This window comes from Callithrix jacchus, chromosome 7, assembly GCF_049354715.1.
Source record: "Callithrix jacchus isolate 240 chromosome 7, calJac240_pri, whole genome shotgun sequence".
Lineage (NCBI taxonomy): Eukaryota > Metazoa > Chordata > Mammalia > Primates > Cebidae > Callithrix > Callithrix jacchus.
In genome coordinates this window covers 151,769,136-151,788,891 of record NC_133508.1, presented here as the reverse complement: position 1 = coordinate 151,788,891, position 19,756 = coordinate 151,769,136, and the positions used below count along the sequence as shown (strand labels likewise).

Here is a 19,756-nt window from a genome sequence, read left to right as displayed (position 1 = left end):
GCTTTTACAATAGAAGGTCGGTTGGAAGGGCCTGCGGAGAAAAGCTGGGAACGGCCGCTTCCGGCATGTTCATCTCTGGACGAAGAGCGGCCGACAAGTGGAGGGCGGGGGAGAGACTCCAATGCCCAGCGGGCAGTGCGCGGGCGGCGCTTGCGCGATGCGCGGACGGGGGGGCGGTCGGGCCATTTAAATGTGTGTTTGTGGGTGAAATGGCTGCGCAGGTCGGAGCGGTGCGCGTAGTACGGGCGGTGGCGGCGCAGGAGGAGCCGGACAAAGAAGGGAAGGAGAAACCTCATGCTGGGGTCTCCCCGCGGGGAGTGAAGCGGCAGCGCCGATCTAGCAGTGGGGGGTCTCAGGAGAAGCGGGGGCGGCCGAGCCAGGAGCCCCCTCTCGCTCCCCCTCACCGCCGGCGTCGCAGCCGCCAACATCCTGGGCCGCTGCCGCCAACGAATGCAGCCCCAACTGTCCCAGGCCCTGTTGAGCCTCTTCTCCTGCCGCCTCCGCCGCCACCTTCGCTGGCACCCGCCGGGCCCGCTGTCGCTGCCCCTCTCCCGGCCGCAAGCACCTCGGCCCTCTTCACCTTCTCGCCTCTGACGGTGAGCGCGGCTGGGCCCAAGCATAAGGGCTACAAGGAGCGGCACAAGCACCATCACCACCGCGGCTCCGATGGTGACCCCAGCTCCTGCGGAACCGATCTCAAGCACAAGGACAAGCAGGAAAACGGCGAGAGGACTGGAGGGGTGCCTCTCATCAAAGCCCCCAAGAGAGGTGAGAGCAGGCAAACTGCCCGGCTTGGGTTCTAGGTCTCTCTCAGTTCCGATATCCCGCATCTTTAGGACTGAAACACGCCAAACCCCTGCTTACCTCCTGCTGCTCTACTTCTCTAAGCCCACTGGGGTGGACCCTGGATTTCAGATCGTTGACACAGTTTGATCTAAGTACTTGAGGCTTCTCGCTCCGAGGCCGAGCTGTCAGTTACTAACCCCTTTACCAGTCCCCCGGAGCCTCTCACCATTTGTTTTCAAATTCTGCAAGGTTTCCGCGCCGCGTTAGATTAGTAGGTGGGGTACTAAAAAATGTCTTTCCAAAGTAAAGGCATGTTGCTGAAATCCCTTCTCCTTGTTTTGCTTGCTGGAAAGCTTTAGTATCTGCTCTCCCTTACTCCAGAATAGTCACGGGTATGTTTCCAGTCTTTCAGGAGGGAATTCATATAAAGGTTACACGGCTCACTGGTTGACTTAGCTTCTGCAAGGTAAAATACCAAACACAGTTTATCTTGGTTCTTTTTAATCCAGAGGTAAAAATCATTTTAAAGTTTTCATATTAGCTATTTCAGTTCTTAAAATAGGCATGTGAAAGATTTTCTGTACCCTTTGATACGAGGAAATAAGACCAACGCATCTGAAAAGTGGGTGTGCAGTAAGAGACTGAAATTCCAGTTGTATTTTATTCTGTCCAGCACAATTTGTGAACCTGTTAATTCCAACAGCCCTCAAGAATATTTAACTAGAAAATGTAAGAGTATCCAATTAAGTGTGGGTTCTAGAAAAATCAGATTGGCCAAAATTGGCGTCTTCCTGTTCCCAAGTACCTGTAGAATTTATTTTATTTGTTGAAGAAATTTGATGCTATTATGCCATATGTTTATACTTTGTGTATTATTTTATATAATTTGCTAGCTGTTTTCCCTCAGGAATATTTAAAATACTTATTTGTTTCTTAGTACTAGACCAGTTGGGTTATTACATGTTAATGAACCAGTCTTTCCTTGCATTCTTTCCACATATTTGGTCTTAACTTAGGCTAATTTTTTTTTGTGGTGCTGTTTCCAAATAGTATAGTTCATTGCAAATAATTGCTCAATAAGTATTGACTGGCATTAAATTTTTATTCGTTTGGTGGCATCCAAATCTTGTCCTTGGGAATAGAACTTGTGGCAAGATGACAGGATTGCCAGTTTCCACCACCAATATGCAATGATCTTCCTTTTTATTTTTCCCTTTATTCCCTACTTTCTCATTGTGTGTGTTTTAACTGTACAGAACTGGAGGGCATCAGTGATCATATGGCTTAAATTTGTATTGTAGAAAAGGAAACTGAGGCCCAAAGTAATAAAGAGGCCTGTTTAATCACGGTTAAATTAGCACCAAATGCAAAAAAAATTAAGTTTAAAAAAAAAAAAAGAATTACTGGCATAATGGAGTAGAACCCAGACTCCTGAATCTGGCTTCAAGCTTCATCTCCAGGCTTCATGATGTTGCTTTCTCTTCCTGCTATTCATTTTTTCCACTCCTTTGTTTACCTTTTCCCTCTGCTTTGACATTACAGTGGCTTTAGATCATCAAGGATCTCTGACCTAGCCCAGTTTTATGGGGGGATAGAGGCAATAACATATGTAATCATTTACAATGTGCTTCTCTGAAGATGTTACAGGTCCCATGTTCTTTAAAAAAATAAGCTTCTGACCCAATGCTGACTGACAGAACTTTCTCAGATGATGGAAATTTTCTGTATTTGTGCTGACCAATATGGTAGCCACATGTGGTTCCTGAACAGACTTGAAATGTGACATGATTGAGGAACTGAAATTTTGATTTTATTTAATTCTAATTAATGTATAATTAGTAACATATGGCTAGTGGCTACCACTTTGGACAACACCACTCTAAATATTTGTAGTTTGCCAGTATGTGAAGAAGGGAAGTGGGTTAAGATAAATCCATTTAAACATTTTAACTTTTGGCCAAAAGATTCTTGGATTTATATACCCAAACTAGATTTTTGGGGGAAAAGAGTTGTTTTGGTCAAATACATTTGAGAAACAACTGTATACTCTAGCCTTTTACATATGTTACATGAACTAGCATTTAAAAAGCTTTGAAAACCCTACAGAAAATAAATTGGTTTAACTTTGCTTAATCCAGGCTTTTGCACATAGCTCAATACCTTTTTTATCCTCTGAACATCTTTATTGTTAAAGTGGTATGCACGAGGCATGCCTCTGGTATTAATGTGAGTTTAAAGCACGGCTCTAACACTTACTGTGTGACCCTGAACAAATTGCTTTAGCCTCTTTCAACCACGCTTTTGCTACCTGTAAAATGGGGTTGTGGAATTTCATTTATAAGGTTGTTATATGGATTAAGCAGGGCATTGTGTGAAAGTACTTAAAACAGTGCCTGGCTCATTGTAGACGCTTAGTTAAAACCAGCATTTATTGTTTTATTATGCTTGGTCCTTGAAACAACTTTAAGATTAATAAGGAGAGTGGGCAGATTCTTGTTACTTACAAAGCTGTGTACTTCCTTAGCTTATTCTCAGATTTCTGAAAACTATTTTAACTGTTCTGGGGTAATTAATGATTCACAGGAAATTGCAAACATAGTAGAGTCCTTACCTTTTACCAGTTTCCTTCAGTGGTTACATGTTACATAACTATTGTATAATACCAACACCAGGAAATTGACATTGGTGCAATGTATATGTAGTTTTGTGCCATTCTATCATATGTAGATTAGTGTAACCACCACTGCAATCCACATAAAGCATTATTCCACCACCACAAATTATAGCCTTAGTCACTCCCTCTGTCTCTCTACCATCCCTGTCCCCTGGCAACCACTAATCTGTTTTTCATCTCTGTAATTTTGTCATGTTGAGACTATTATATACATGGAATTATACAGTATGTGATCTTTGGAGATCACATACTTTTTCACTCAGCATGATGTCCCTGAGATCCATCCCTCTATTACATTGCCTAATAGTGTTCCATGGTATGGAAGTACCGTGGTTCACCTATTAAATCATTCCCCTATAGAAAGAACATTTTGGTTATTTTTGGTTTTGGCCTTTTATAGATAAAGCTTCTATAAACATTGATGTTTAGGTTTTTGTGTGCATGCAGCCTTTCATTTCTTTGGTCGTGTGGTAAGCCACATCCATGGATTCAGCCAACCTGGAATTGAAAATATTAAAAAAAAAATTGTACTGTACTTGTATGGACTTTTTTCTTGTTACTGTTCTTTAAACAATACAGTATAACAACTATTTATATAGCATTAACACTGTATTAGGTATAAATCATCTGGAGATGATTTAAAGTATAGGGGAGGATGTGCATAGGTTATAAGCAATTAGTATGGCATTTTGTGTCAGGGAGTTGATCATCCTTGGATTTTAGTGTCCTGGGAGGCTCTGGAACCAATCCTCTATGGATATCAAGAATGACTGTATATGTTTGTTTTGTTTGTTTTTTAAGATATTGCTAAAATATTTTCTGGAGTGTCTGTACCATTTTACGTTCCTGTCAGCAATATAAGAGAAATGCGGTTTCTCCACATTCTTGCCAGTATCTGGTATTGTCACTATTTTTATTTTTATTTTAGCTATTTTAATAGATAGGTAGTGATATATCATCATGGTCTTAATTTATGTTTCCCAAATGGCTAGTGGTTTTACACATCTTTTCATATTATCATTTGCTGTCGTTTGCCATCTATATATCCTGGTCAGCAAAATGTCTCTTTATACCTTTTGCCTATTTTCTAGTTGAATTTTGTGTGTGTGTGTGTGTGTGTGTGTGTGTGTACTTTTTTTTTTTTGAGACGGAGTTTCACTCTTGTTGCCCAGGCTGGAGTGCAATGGCGAGATCTCGGCTCATTGCAGCCTCCACCTCTGGGGTTCAGGTGATTCTCCTGCCTCTGACTCCCGAGTCGCTGGGATTACAGGTGCCTGCCACCACGTCCAGCTAATTTTTTGTATTTTTAGTAGAGACAGGGTCTCACCATGTTGACCAGGCAAGTCTTGAACTCCTGACCTCAGGTGATCTACCTGCCTTGGCCTCTCAAAGTGCTGAGATTGCAGGCGTGAGCCACTGTGCTTGGTCCTTGAACTGTATGTTTTTTATTGTTGAGTTTTGATAATTTTTTTATAGATCACAGGTACAGCTTCTTTGTATGGTTTGCATGTATTTTCTCCCAGTCTGTTGCTTTTCATCCTTTTTGTTTGTTTGCTTGTTGGGTTTTTTTTTTTTTTTATGGATTCTCACTTTGTCGGCCAGGCTGGAGTGCAGTGACACAATCCTGGCTCACTGCAACTTCTGTCTCCCGGGTTCAAGTGATTCTCCTGTCACAGCCTCCCAAGTAGCTGGGATTACAGGTGTTTGCCACCATGCCCGGCTAATTTTTATATTTTTAGTAAGGGCAGGATTTCGCCATGTTGGTCAGGCTGGTCTTGAACTCCTGACCTTAGGTGATCTGCGCGCCTTGGTCTCCCAAAGTGCTGAAATTACAGGCGTGGGCCGCTATGCCCAGCCTGTTTGTTTTTGCTTTCTCGGGAGGGTCTCACTCTGTTACCCAGGCTGGAGAGTGCAGTAATGTGATCATGGCTCACTCTAGCCTCTACCTCTGGGGCTCAAGTGATCCTCCCACCTCAACCTCCTGAGTAGCTGAGACTACAAGTATGCACCACCACACCTGCTAATTTTTCTTTTCTTTTCTTCTTTTTTTTTTTCAACAGAGACAGGGTTTGGCCAGGCTGGTTTCAAACTCCTGGGCTCAAGTGAGCCTCCTGCCTTGGCCTACCATAGTGTTGGGATTACAGACAGGAACCACTGTGCCTTGTCATTTCTGTCTTCTCAGTGGGATACTTCACATAGCAAAAGTTTTAAATTTTGTCGATAGTCAATTTACTAAGATTTTTTTCTTTTTTTTGAGACGGAGTTTCGCTCTTCTTACCCAGGCTAGAGTGCAATGGCGCGATCTCGGCTCACCGCAAGCTCCGCCTCCTGGGTTCAGGCAATTCTCCTGCCTCAGCCTCACGAGTAGCTGGGATTACAGGCACGCGCCACCATGCCCAGCTAATTTTTTGTATTTTTAGTAGAGACGGGGTTTCATCATATTGACCAGGATGGTCTTGATCCCTTGACCTTGTGATCCACCCGCCTCCCAAAGTGCTGGGATTACAGGCGTGAGCCACCGCGCCTGGCCAGGATTTTTTTCTTTAGTGGATCATATTTGGCATCATATCTAACATACCAAGTCCTACATCCCAAAGGTTTTCTCCTAAAAGTTTTATAATTTTAACTTTTATATTTAAATCTGTCATCTCTTTGAGTTAATTTTGTACAGGTTTGAGGTTTAAGTGACTTTTTAAATTCTTGCCTACGGATAAATATTTGCTCTAGCACCTTTTGTTGAAAAAGTTAATCTTCTTCCATTGTACTTTTTTTCAAAATGAAGTACAACCTGTAATGTATAACAATTTTTTTCTTAAGACAAGTCTCATTGTGGCCCAGGCTGGAGTTTAGTGGTGTGATCTCAGCTCAGTGTAACCTCCACCTACTGGATTCGCAAGATTCTCATGCCTCAGCCTCCCAAGTAGCTTGGATTACAGGCACCCTCCATCATACCTAGCTAATTTTGTATTTTTAGTAGAAATGGGATTTCACCATGTTGGCCAGGCTGATCTTGAACTCCTGACCTCAGGCAATCTGCCTGGCTCAGCCTCCCACAAGTTCTGGGATTATAGGTGTGAGCCACTGCACCCACCCTAACAATGGTTTTTACAATTTAAAATAGTTGGAACGATCTTGTAGCACATGGGAATCACATGAAATTTAAACTGTGTCCAGAAATAAAGAAAGCATTATTGGAATATAGCTCTGTTCATTCGTACATATTGTCTATGGTAGTTTTTGCCCTACAGTAGCAGAATAGAGTAGTTGGGGCAGAGACCGTAACAACTGCAAAGCCTAGTATATGGCCTTTTATAGAAAAAGTTTGTCACCCTTGAGTTAACTTAAGAGACATGTTCCTTCCTGCAGAGCAGTCCAACAGTATTTAATCCGAATTCATTTTTAGAGTCTCAGACATTTGGAGTTGTTCATAAATAGTTGAAACAAAAATTTAATCTGTAATTGCTAGGGTAAACTTGTTCATCTGTAAAACAGAAAGCAAAATGATTTTCAGAGTGGTGACGTAAAATACTTAGCATTTTCTAGTTAGTGATAGAGCAGAATACAGAACTCAGTTGTTTTTGCTTATGGACCAGTTGACCTATCTTTCTGCTATGCACACTGGGGTTAATTATTTAACAAAGAGATATTTAAATGTTGTTTTTCTTTTATATAGGTAATAGGCTTGAGTCTAAACTGGTAGTTACCTATGTCTTTTGAAATCTTAGGTTTTTTTTCTCTTATTGCTCATGAAAACATAGGACAAATATACTTCCTCAAAAAACTATCAAAAGAAGTGATGCTTCTTTTTAATTATTATTGGTTAGTAAATTCATGATTTTAATATTTTGTTTAAAAGAAAAGAAAGGAAAGACCGCCCCTGTAGGCGCTCTTCTCCAGTGTCATTCCGTGAAGGGATTGCTCGTATGTATGCCCTTGTGAGTCATCTTTGCTTTCTCATTTTGTTTTTCACTTTTGACCACTTGCCTGGCTGCTATCACAGAGTTTAAGTGTTCCTGAGCCAGACATTTAATGGAAATGTTCTCACATGTCAAAAAGCAGGAATTTTAAGTCCAGAAACACTTGTTTTTGATGTCAGAAATGGAGAATTATTGGGATTATAAGGGAATTGAAATAAATAATCTTATTTATCAGAACAGCAACTGTAGGGACTAATACTTTTCCCTACTCACCCAGACAGAGGCAAAAACATATTTAAGGGCATGAAAAATTTTGGAATGGGCACTAAGTAAAATATTTGTTTAAGTAATACTCCCTTTCTTCCAAGCTACCTCAGGTCCATTAATTGTAACCAGATAATCTTAGTTGATCATCTAATGGGAGTGTTGCAGGGAGATGTCTGATAGTGGAGGCAGAAAAGAACAGAGTGTAGTGTGCAGTTTGTTGGAAGAGTTTGAGTTTTGCAGTCAGATAGGTGAAAAGTTTGAATCTTGGCTGTTGTCTACTAGCTTTGTGACCTAATATAAATTACATATCTTGTTTCAGGTTCTGTTTCTTTCTTTGTACTTCATTGGTTTGTTTGAGGATTAAAATGAGGTAACATTGTGGTCCCTATTAGACACTTGGTAAATAAGTTTTCTTTCCTCTTCCAGAGATCTTTTTTATGTGTTTCTCTTGATAATCAAGATGATAAAAGACTTATTGTATGTCATATATGGTGATTATATTCAGTGTCTCATTTAATCCTTAAAATAAGTATGAGATAGACTCTAGTATTAATACCTTCCCCCTGCTTCCTGAGACAGGGTCTCACTCTGTCATGCAGGCTGGAGTGGAGTGAGTGATTATAGCTCGTTGTAACTTGAACTCCTAGGCCCAAGCAATCCTCCCACCTCAGCCTTGGAAGACATGCACTTCCAAGCCCAGCTAATTTTTTTTAAGTTTTAATTTTTGTAAAGATGGATCTTGCTGTATCGCCCAGGCTGGTCTTGGATTCCTTGACTCCAGCAATCTTCCTGCTTCAGTCTCCCAAAGTGCTGGAATTACAGACATGAGCCACTGTACCTAGACTTAATAACATTTCAAGATGAGAAAATTGAGGTTTAAAGAGATTTAAGAGCTTAGGCAGAGACCTTAGTAAACAATAGACCTGGGACATTGACCTAGGTTTATCTAACTGTGTGGCGCTTGTTCTTGTCTTAAATAGTACACTCTACTGCCTCTGTAATTCAACTGTTTTTGGCAGTAATTAGTAGTTAACATGTATTGAGTGTTTGTTCTAGTACTATTATAAGTACATGCATTTTTCACGTACCCTGCACATGAATTTTATGACGAGACACTGTTTTTTCCTCCAGTTTTACCATTGAGAAGCAGTGCAAAGAAATTAACTTGCAAAAAGTTATGCTATCTCAGTCATTATTGTTGGGAATGCAAAATGATATAGCCACTAGGGAAGATAGTTTGGCAGCTTCTTAACAAAACTAAATATACTCTTACTATATGATCCAGTAGTCATACTCTTTGATATTTACCCAGAGGAGCTGAAAATTTATGTCCTCACAAAAACCTGTGAATAGGTGTTTATAACAGGTTTATTCGTAATTGCCAAAACTGGGAAGCAATCAAAATGTCCTTCAGTAGGTAAATGGATAAACTGTGGTACATCCAGACGGTAGAATATTATTCAGTGCTAAAAAGAAAGGAGCTATCAAGCCATGAAAAGACATGGAGGAACCTTAAATGCATATTACTAAGTGAAAGAAGCCATTCTGAAAAGGCAGCATATTGTGTGATTCTAATTATATGACACTCTGGAAAAGCAAAACTATGGAGAAAGTTAAAAGATCAGTGGTTCCTAGGGTTTTGGAGAGGGATGCATGAATAGGCAGAGCACAGAGCATTTTATAGGACAGCAAAACTACTCTTTATGCTATTTAATTAATGGTGGATACATGTCATACATTTATCCAAACCCACAGAATATACAGCACCAAGAATGAACCTGAATGTAAACCACGGACTGTGGGCAGATAACGATGTGTCAGTGTAGACGCATCAGTTGTAACAAACATTCCACTCTGGCTGGAGGTGATGATAATCGGGGAAGACTATGCATTTGTGGGAGGCAGATGTGGTTTATAGTTCTAGGAATCTGAAACTGCTCTTAAAAAAAATGGTAAAGGTTTAGCGAAAAAAATGTTATACTTCTAGAAAGTGATAGAACAGGGATTTAAACCTAGACAGTGCTCTTAAAACACCATAATATAAAGAGATGGTGGGTAAAGTAAGGCAGTGTTAAAAACATACGATTCACAAATGTTTGGTTTACAAAATGAGTAGTGTTTTGTTTTTTCTTTTTAGTCAGGTATGTATATAGTACTGGAAGAACTCTCAAGAAGACCGAAAAAAGTTTATTTTTAGAAAACAACTTTAGCCCTTTAAAAAATCATGAATAATAAGATGAAAGCAATTACACTTGTTTTGCTTTTGTTCATCTACCATGATTTTTAGGAACTGAAGATACTACTTTTTTTTTTTCCAGTTCTAAGCCATAATTTGAGTGTAAGAATTAATTACTGTTAAGACCTTAAGTTTTGTAGGCCAGGCATGGTGGCTCATGCCTATAATCCCATGTACTTTGGGAGATTGAGGCAGATAGATCACTTGAGGTCAGGAGTTTGATACCAGCCTGGCCAACACAGTGAAACCCTGTCTGTACCAAAATATACAAGAATTAGCTGAGCACAGTGATGTGCGCCTCTAGTTACTTGGGAGGCTGATGGGAGAACGGTGTGAACTTGGGAGGCAGAGGTTGCAGTGAGCCCAGACTGCAGCACTGCCCTCCAGCCTGGTCGAGAGTAAAACCCCCTTAAAAAAAAAAAAAAAAGAACTTAATACTGTGGAAAGCTATTTTTTTGTATCAGTGAAAACTTTCAAAGGTATGAAATTAGATGACAATAATTGATAATATTGGTAGTATTAGCACATATGAGGATCTTATGAGTAATGTCATATATTAATAATGACCTTTTTAAAGACAGCCAGCAATTTGTTTCTTAGGTAAATGTATCTTCCTCTGTAGAATTATGTATTTCTTTTTATATTTAATCACACAGTTCAATCTATGAGAGCTTTTCTTAATCACAGTTATAGTGTAGGTTGGCTCTTTTTCTAAAAGAACCGCAGTCAATAAATTTTAGCTTTTACAGTATTGGAAATACTAATAATGTGCTGAATAGATTCTCTGTTGGAAAGCTAAAACCAGAAATAGAAAGGTTGTGAAGGCTTTGGACACTGACTTTCAAATAACGTTTTGAATTCAAGGCAAGGCAATTGTTATTTTTCTCATAAAACAACAGTGGCAAGCATTTGATAATAATCTTTAACAACTTGTGTATACATATGCCATTTTCAACTAGTTGCCACCATAATAATTTAGTAATACATTTTGTTTATTCATGGAGATTTGTTAACCAGTATGAAATGAGTAGTCTTAAATTTCTCTGTAAACAAAGTCCAACTTTCTATATCTTAGCTTAAGTTAGATAAAAGTCAAAAGCTGAGTCTGGGCACAATGGCACATGCCTGTAATCCCAGCACTTTGGGAGGCTAAGGCAGGCGAATTGCTTGAGGTCAGGAGTTAGAGACCAGCCTGACCAACATGGTGAAACCCTGTCTCTACTAAAAATACAAACCATTAGCTGTGTGTAGTGGAGCACGCCTGTAGCCTTAGCTACTCCGGAGGCTGAGGCAGGAGACTTGCTGGAACCCAACCCCGGAGGCAGAGGCTGGAGTGAGCCAAGATTGTGCCACTGCACTCCAGCCTGGGTGACAGCGAGACTCTGTCTCAAAAAAAAAGTTGAAAACAGGATTAGTGAGAAGATAGATTGGAATTTTTTTCATATTTAAAATTTTTATTATGTTGATTTATGAGATTACAATGTAAGTTCTTTATACAGTGGGTTTTTCCTTTTCCTTTTTTTTTTTTTGGTTTTTTTTTTTGAGATGGGTCATGTTGGACTAATTGCATGGTTTTCATGTAAGTGAATTTTGTGAAACTCATATAAGTGAAACCCACAGGAATTGGTCATATTAAAAATACCACTGGAAAACTGATAGTAATATAGAAAATGTGTTACAGTAAATGTGGTTTTTTCTTGGTGTTAATTTTAGTGGCAGATCTAGGTCGCAGTTCATTTTCTGCATACCAAATACCTCTTCTGAAGCTTAAAATAAGAAGATCGGAGATATTTTTTTGTTTTCCTGTGAAATTGCTAAAATGTTAATAGCAGAGGGTCATTAGATGACTATTTTTAAATTGGTCTAACCTTTATATTTAATGGCATTAACATTTAGTTGCTTGGGAGAATTGCCTAAATTACTGATTTGATATTGGGGAAAGTATTTAGATTAACTTTATTTGGTAAGAAGTATAAATTATTATTACTCAGGGTTTAATTCTCAAATATTTAGTTGTATATAGAATAAAAGATGACTTTTTCTCTTGCCAGGTTAACAGTATTCTGATTATATGTGTTTTGGTATTTGATCACAGTTTAATTACAAGTGATATTTACAAATAAAGGGTTTTCATTTTATTATACTTAAAAAAGAAAATATGAAAGACAGTGGAAGTTATTTGTCATTGGTAAAGTCTTTGACTTGCTTTTTAAAGTATTTTCTTTAGAATGTTTCATAAACATAATAGCTGGTTGACTTGGAGTGATTTTATATAGAGTACTGGAACTGTCATTCATTTACATATTACAACGAATTAAATTTTTTTTTTATTTTGAGATGGAGTTTTGCTCTTATTACCCAGGCTGGAGTGCAATGGCGCAATCTCGGCTCACCGCAACCTCCGCCTCCTGGGTTCAGGCAATTCTCCTGCCTCAGCCTCCTGAGTAGCTGGGATTACAGGCACGCGCCACCGTGCCCAGCTAATTTTTTGTATTTTTAGTAGAGACAGGGTTTCACCTTGTTGACCAGGTTGGTCTCGATCTCTTGACCTCGTGATCCACCCGCCTTGGCCTCCCAAAGTGCTGGGATTACAGGCTTGAGCCACTGTGCCTGGCCTGAAGTAAATGTTTTTCTAGATGTAATAATAGGATTAGTTGGAATATTTGTCTTAACTCCAAATTACTTCAGTTATATCAGAAAAAAACAATTGTTTGGTGGGTAAATTCTATACAGTAAATATTAGACCAAACTAGAAGGTTGGTCAGGACAGGACTGTACCTGGTATTTAATCCTGAAAGTTTCTTGCTAAGTATATTTTCCAACTAGTAAACAAAATATGTCATTCTATCTTGGGTTTGTCAATCCATGATAATCCTTTAAAAATTAAATAAGTTTTAAATGATAAAATAATATGTTTATTATAGAAAAATTGAAAATTCAGTTAAGCAGAAAAGAAGCTAGACATTTAGAATTCTACCACCAATAGATAACTACCATTAATAGCTTGGTATATATTTCTCCAGATATTTTTCTTTTTTTTTTTTTGAGACAGAGTCTCGCTCTGTCACCAGGCGCTAGGCTGGAGTGCAGTGGTGTGATCTTGGCTCACTGCAACCTCTGCCTCCCAGGTTCAAGCAGTTCCCTTGCCTCAGCCTCCTGAGTAGCTGGGACTACAGGCGTGCGCCACCACACCCATCTAATTTTTGTATTTTTTAGTAGCGACCATGTTAGCCAGGATGATCTCAATCTCTTGACCTTGTGATCTGCCCGCTGTGGCCTCCCAAAGTCTCCAGATATTTTTCTGTGTGTATGTGCTTGTGTATGTTTGTGTGCAGAGAGAGTGAGAGAGAGAGAGAGAGAGGAGAGAGTGTGTATGTGTGTGTGTGTGTATGTGTGTTTGTGTGTGTGTATAAAGTATCTGTAGATCTGTCTGATTTTTTTCATCTCTTCAGGTCCTTTCCTTCTTTCTGGAATATTTTCTCCTAGACCTTTACATGCCTGGCTTGTCTTAATATTTAGGAATTATTCCAAATGTTACCTCCCAAAAGCTTCAAACTTAGTGCATCCCATTTATCATTACCTGGTATTTTCCTTGTACAATTAGATCATAAGATCCAAGAGATGCCAGGGACCATGGCTCATACCTGTAATCCCAGCACTTAGGGAGGTAGAGGCAGGAGTATAGCTTGAGCCCAGGAGTTTGAGACCTGCCTAGGCAACATAGCGAGACTCCATACTCCTCAAAAAGGAGGAGAGAAAGATCCAAGAGATTAGGATTGTGTATGTCCTAGTCAGCACTGTGGCCCTAGTGCTCAGAAGCATACCTAGCACTTAGGTTCTTAAATGTTTGGATGAATGAATATTTATATAAAAATGGGATCAGAATGTACATGTGTTAAGTGCTTGGGAAAGAAAGGTAAGATATACATCCCTGACCTTAGATTGATGACAGTCTAGGGGAGAGGTGGAAAATTAAATGTTAATAACAGAGTATAAGTGCTAAGATGGGGATACAAAACCAAGAGAGCGCGTAGCAGGAATAGCTATCCAAGTTAGGTGGGGAAGAGAAGGCTTTCTGAAAGAATGACAGTCTAAGCATTTTGTAACCTTCTAATTTATCAGGCAGTTTTTTCATCTATAATGTAATTTATAATGGCTAGGTAGCATTTTATAACATGTAACTATCAGAGTTTAATCAGTCCCCTGTTACTAGACATTTAGAACATTCCCTGTTTTGTTGTTTTAAATAATACTGTCATGAATATCTTCCTATAATCTTCAATTATTTTCTTTTTTTTTTTTTAAGACAGTCTTGCGGTGTCCCAGGCTGGAGTACGGTGGCGGGATCTCAGCTCACTGCAACTTCTGCCTCCACAGTTCAAGCAATTCTCCTGCCTCTGCCTCCCGAGTAGCTGGGACTATAGGCACACACCGCCACACCTGGCTAATTTTTTGTATTTTAGTAGAGACGGGGTTTCATCATGTTGCCCAGGCTGGTCTTGAACTCCTGAGCTCAGGCAATCCACCCGCCTTAGCCTCCCAAGGTGCTAGGATTACAGGCATGAGCCACTGTGCCTTGCTAATCTTCAGTTATTTTCTTAGATAACATTTACTTGGAAATGAAACTTCTGGGTCTGAGGTTTAGAATTTTTATTTTAAATTATACTTTAAGTTCTAGGGTACATGTGCAGAACGTGCTGGTTTGTTACATAGGTATACACATGCGATGGTGGTTTGGAGACTTTTGACATGTATCACTAAATTGCCCTTCAGAAAGTTGTACCAGGTTATACTTCCAGCAACAGTAGTTGAGAATGACCAGAAACCACAAACTTTGCCATCTTGATAGGAAAAAAATGATATCTCATGGCTTAATTTGCTTTTGATTTGTCTATATGTATCATAGTAACTCATAGGCCAACAGCAAAATATGTCCAGCTTAAATTTGAATTTTATGAAGGTTACTGAACACAAAAGGATCTGTGTTGTTACGATTTCGGAATTATCATATTTAGCTATTGTATGTTTCATATCATTGCTATATCACAATTTGTTTAACCATTTTCTTTTTTTTTTTGGATGTGTGAATTATTTCTGATTTTTCTCTGTTATCAGTAAAACTGCTTTGAAAAATGGATACCTTCAATTCTTTTATTCTTTTCTTCAATCCAGAATATTATTATATTTTAAGATCTCTGTCTCATTCATTTTCTAAACATGTAAGTTGTAGTAGCAAATTCAGAGAAATTGAGATAGAGTATTTAATGAGATCAAGTGCCTTAAGAAGCTTGTATGTTGACACTAGTCCTAGCAACTAACTTTTTTTTAATTATTATGGCCAGAAACACCAGATGAAAATGGTAAAACCCAGAGAGCTGATGATTTTGTCGTGAAGAAAATAAAGAAGAAAAAGAAAAAGAAACACCGAGAAGACATGCGCGGAAGACGCCTTAAAATGTACAATAAGGAAGTACAAACCGTCTGTGCTGGCCTGACCCGCATCAGTAAAGAAATTCTCACCCAAGGACAAATAAATAGCACTTCAGGACTTAATAAGGAGTCCTTCAGGTATCTGAAAGATGAACAGCTGTGCCGATTAAATTTGGGCATGCAAGAATATCGGGTACCCCAGGGAGTACAAACACCTTTCATGACTCACCAGGAACATTCTATTCGTAGAAATTTCTTAAAAACAGGTACTAAATTTAGCAACTTTATTCATGAGGAACACCAGTCCAATGGTGGTGCTCTTGTCCTTCATGCTTACATGGATGAACTCTCATTTTTGTCTCCAATGGAGATGGAGAGATTTTCTGAGGAGTTTCTTGCTTTGACATTCAGTGAAAATGAGAAAAATGCTGCTTACTATGCTTTAGCAATAGTGCATGGAGCGGCTGCTTATCTCCCAGACTTCTTGGACTACTTTGCTTTTAATTTCCCCAACACTCCAGTGAAAATGGAAATTCTGGGCAAGAAAGATATTGAAACAACCACCATTTCAAATTTTCACACTCAGGTAAGGTAAACATCATTGTTAAAAATTATTTAGTAAATACAGTTCTAAGCAGAATTAACCTCATTCTGTTGCATAGCACATACCAGCACATTTGATAACAAGTTTATGGTAATAAAGGTGCTTCAATTGTTTGTCTGTTCCTCTAATTAAAAAGTCTTAATTACTGAGTTCTTTGGGTGGGGTTTCTTATTTGCTAGAAGGAATGCTTTATACGTGTTACAAATCTTTATGGAAAACTAGCTTGAAAGCTTATCTGGTCCCGCACAAATCAGGTAATGTTAGCATGGAGGATATGACTGACATCTGGTCTCAGGATAACTTCAGTTGAGGTTTGCTTTTATATCATAATAAAACACAGGAGGACATGGGCCTGTTTATTTGCCAGATTTTTGCAGTTTTTATATCTCTTTCAGTAACTTGTTGGCAGTCCATCCCAGAAATATACCCTATTAATGTGACTTGGAAGTGTCATTAGGAAGACCGCCGTAGCCTCTGCTCCTTCTGCCTAGGCATTGTTGTAGGTGAAGACATTTTCTGAAGCCTTGCTTGGGCAGCTAGGCTTAAGTCAGCAGGGAAACGTCTCCTTCTTAACCAGTGATTTTAACCAAACATTTTTTTCAGTGAAGTTATTTTAGGGCATTAAAAGTTAATAATCTGTCCTAGTTTTTTTCTTACTTGCTTTTCTCATAAGAATTGAAGTTTGTGCAGTATATATTATGTATATCAGCTGTAAGTTTGTGTAGTACATATTACAAATTCAACTTTAATGGAGACTTTTACTTTTCTTTCTTTTTTCTTTTTTTGTTTTTACTTTGGTCTGGACCTGGAAGAAGAGACTTTTACTTTTTAAACATTTATGATTATATGTTCTGTTTTTTCAGGCTGTCTGGTAATTTGCTGCTATTTTCCCTTACGATTATTTTTTTTTTTAGGTAAATAGATTGTTGCCATAATAAGACTCTCAGCTGCCTGAATTATAGTGGTTTTAAGCCACTTAGATTTATTTGAAACCTCCTCTAACTTGAATATTTTTAGTGAGTCTTATTGTCTTTGCCTCCAATGAGGGGAGTATCCAGTTTGGATTTATGAGCTTCAGAATTTCTCTAATTGAAGTTCTCTCTGCAGTAGAGAGAGCAGGAGCAGCCAATGTGGAGAGGTCGCAAGATGGGGCTGCCCAAGATGTTGGAACACCATGTGCAATAAAGGGCTTCGTCTTGGATTTTGACATTGTTACCACAATCAGGTACCAAAGTGCTGACTTTTGTAGTAGATTTTCTTTTTTTTTTTTTTTAAGTTTTGCCCTTTGAAGGTCAAGGAATCTTGTTTTTATAAATATTGCAGCAGAGATTGAAACCATTTCTCCTAATATAGTTCATAATCTCCGTAAATTCCGTATTTAACAAGGAAAGATACAGCTGAGAGCAAAATTAACATGCTCTGTCATTTTTTTTAGTTTAGAAAAACGCAGCAAATTTTCTCTTTTGATAGACCAGCAAGGATTTCTGAGAAATAAGTCAGAAATTTTGGGGGAAAAAGTCCCAGTTTTGTAAGAGTGACTTTTAACATTCATAATAGTTAATAGTGGATCAAATTTGTATGTCAGCTGATAGTATCCAGTCTAAGTAGTCAATAAAAGAAACTATCTTGAAATATTCCCTGCTGATTTTTGTCTTCCAATTGATTTTTTTAAATGGAGCTGAAATTTAAATGACTGTACCAACAACTTACCTTGATATTTACTTTGAGATTTAAAAAATAACCACTTTTTAAGAACACATCAGATTATTATTAAATTAGATATTAAGCACTTCAACCACATAAGAATATTGAAGACTATTGAATGAATCCTGTGCTCTGGTGGTCATGGAACTTAATTTTATTTATGAATTTTCAGTCATTAGAGAAGGGTATGGTGTGGATATAAGAGGTTGGATTAGCCTGCTAAACTTTAAGTTTGCTACTTTAGCAGATGTTGGAATGGAAGTTAACACAATAGTTCAAATTTATTTAGCACTTCATGGTTTATAGAAATGCTTTCACATTCGTATCTGAATATTTGAAACAACCTAGTGGGTAGATAGGTAAGCAATTTTATCTCTGTTTCCCATGGAAGAAACTGAGGCTAGGAGATGTTCATTGTTTGTTATCCAAGGTCATATAGGTAGTAAGTAGAAGAGTCCAGATGCAAACCCAGGCCACCTGAACAATGTTCACATCATTTTACCATGGAGAAGAGATTAGTGCTTTGAGTTGTCGAACACTGTGGTCAGTGAAATTATTGCCACGTGAAACAGGATCCAAAAGGCTTTAGTCTAATATTTTTAACGAATCCCTTTAGATTATTGGGAATTAAACAAATACTTAGGGTAGTTTGGACTTATGTGAAGTCTTTTGACATTTTGTGAAGTTCTGTTAAACCTATGAATAGGCCAAGGTGGGAGGATCACAAGGTCGAGAGATGGAGACCATCCTGGCCAACATGGTGAAACCCTGTCTCTACTAAAAAATACAAAAATTAGCTGGGCATGGTGATGCATGCCTGTAGTCTAGCTTCTTGGGAGGCTGAGGCAGGAGAGAATTGGTTGAACTCAGGAGGCGGAGATTGCAGCGAGCTGAGATTGCTCTTCTGCACTCCAGCCTGGCGCCAGAGCAAGACTCTGTCTCAAAAAAAAAACAAAAAAACAAAACCCTATAAATAAAGTCACATAAATTTTTTATTGCCTTAGAGACTTAGTTATTGGAAGTTATTTATAGTTTAAATATATAGCCATAATACTTACTTATGACTATATTTCAAGATAGTTTATTCAGCAAGCACTTACTGAGAACTTACCATATACTGGCACTGTGTTCTTAAAAGGATTAATTGATGAGCTCAGTCTAGTAGGGGAGATGATTAAACTAGCAGTTATACAGAGTACAATTGGAGTAGAGGTATACATAGGGAAAACCCTGTAACAGAGGGAGTGCTGTCTGTGGTGTTACCTCATGCAGACTTGAGGTAATTCGAAAGGCGTTTTAAGCCATGCGATGCTTGAGTACAATCTTGAAAGCATGTTAATACTCAAATTGGTAAGAACATTTTAAGGCAATAATAGCTTATGCAAATACACAGAGGCATTTGAGAATGTTGCACTTAGAGGGAGCTACAAATAGGTTGACATGGCAAGAATACACACTGACTGTTAAGGGACGGGAGGAGTTGAGACCAGAGAAAGACATAATCAAGATTGCGAAGAGCCTTATATGATATGCTTGTAAAAAGTTAGTACTTTTTCCTAAAGGTAACTGGGAGTCATTGGCGAATTTTATTTATTTATTTATTTAAAAAAGAAAGAAAAAGAAAGAGAATAAAAAGAATGAAAGAGAGAAAGAAAGAGGAAGAGAAAGAGGTAGAGAGAACGGGAGTCTTGCTTTATTGCCCAGGCTAGAATGCAGTCTAAAAATGGGTATTGAAAACCTCTTTTATGCCAACAATTGTGCTTAACAATGGAGACAGGGAGGAAAATAACAAATAAGCAGCCAACCAATATTTCATTAAACCTGTGAAATGCTATGCAATTACTGAGGAGTGATTTACTTCCTATTATGTAGTCACTTTTAGAGTAGGTGTGATGTGGTATTTATAAGAATGTATGTTTTGTGTATTTGGGATGGAGAGTTCTGTAAATGTTTATTAAGTTTACTTGTTCGGGGTCTGAGTTCAAGTCCTGGATATCCTTGTTAATTTTCTGTCTCATTTATCTGTCTAATATTGATAATGTGATGTTAAAGTCTCCCACTATTATTGTCTGGGAGTCTTAAGTCTCTTTATAAGTCATTAAGAACTTGTCTTGTGTATCTGGGTGCTCCTGTATTGG

At 38.4% G+C, this 19,756-nt stretch overlaps 1 protein-coding gene across 2 annotated transcripts in view; it reads left to right on the top strand.

Annotated features, from left to right (window-relative positions):
• The window catches only part of RSBN1 (round spermatid basic protein 1), a 59,734-nt gene continuing 39,978 nt past the window's right edge, over window positions 1-19,756 (top strand). For both annotated transcript variants that reach the window (XM_002751255.7, XM_078332801.1), the window contains exons 1-2: window positions 1-768; window positions 15,223-15,896. In XM_002751255.7, the coding sequence (XP_002751301.3) occupies window positions 66-768; window positions 15,223-15,896 (1,377 nt within the window). In that variant the 5' untranslated portion in view covers window positions 1-65. The remainder of the gene's footprint in view (window positions 769-15,222; window positions 15,897-19,756) is intronic.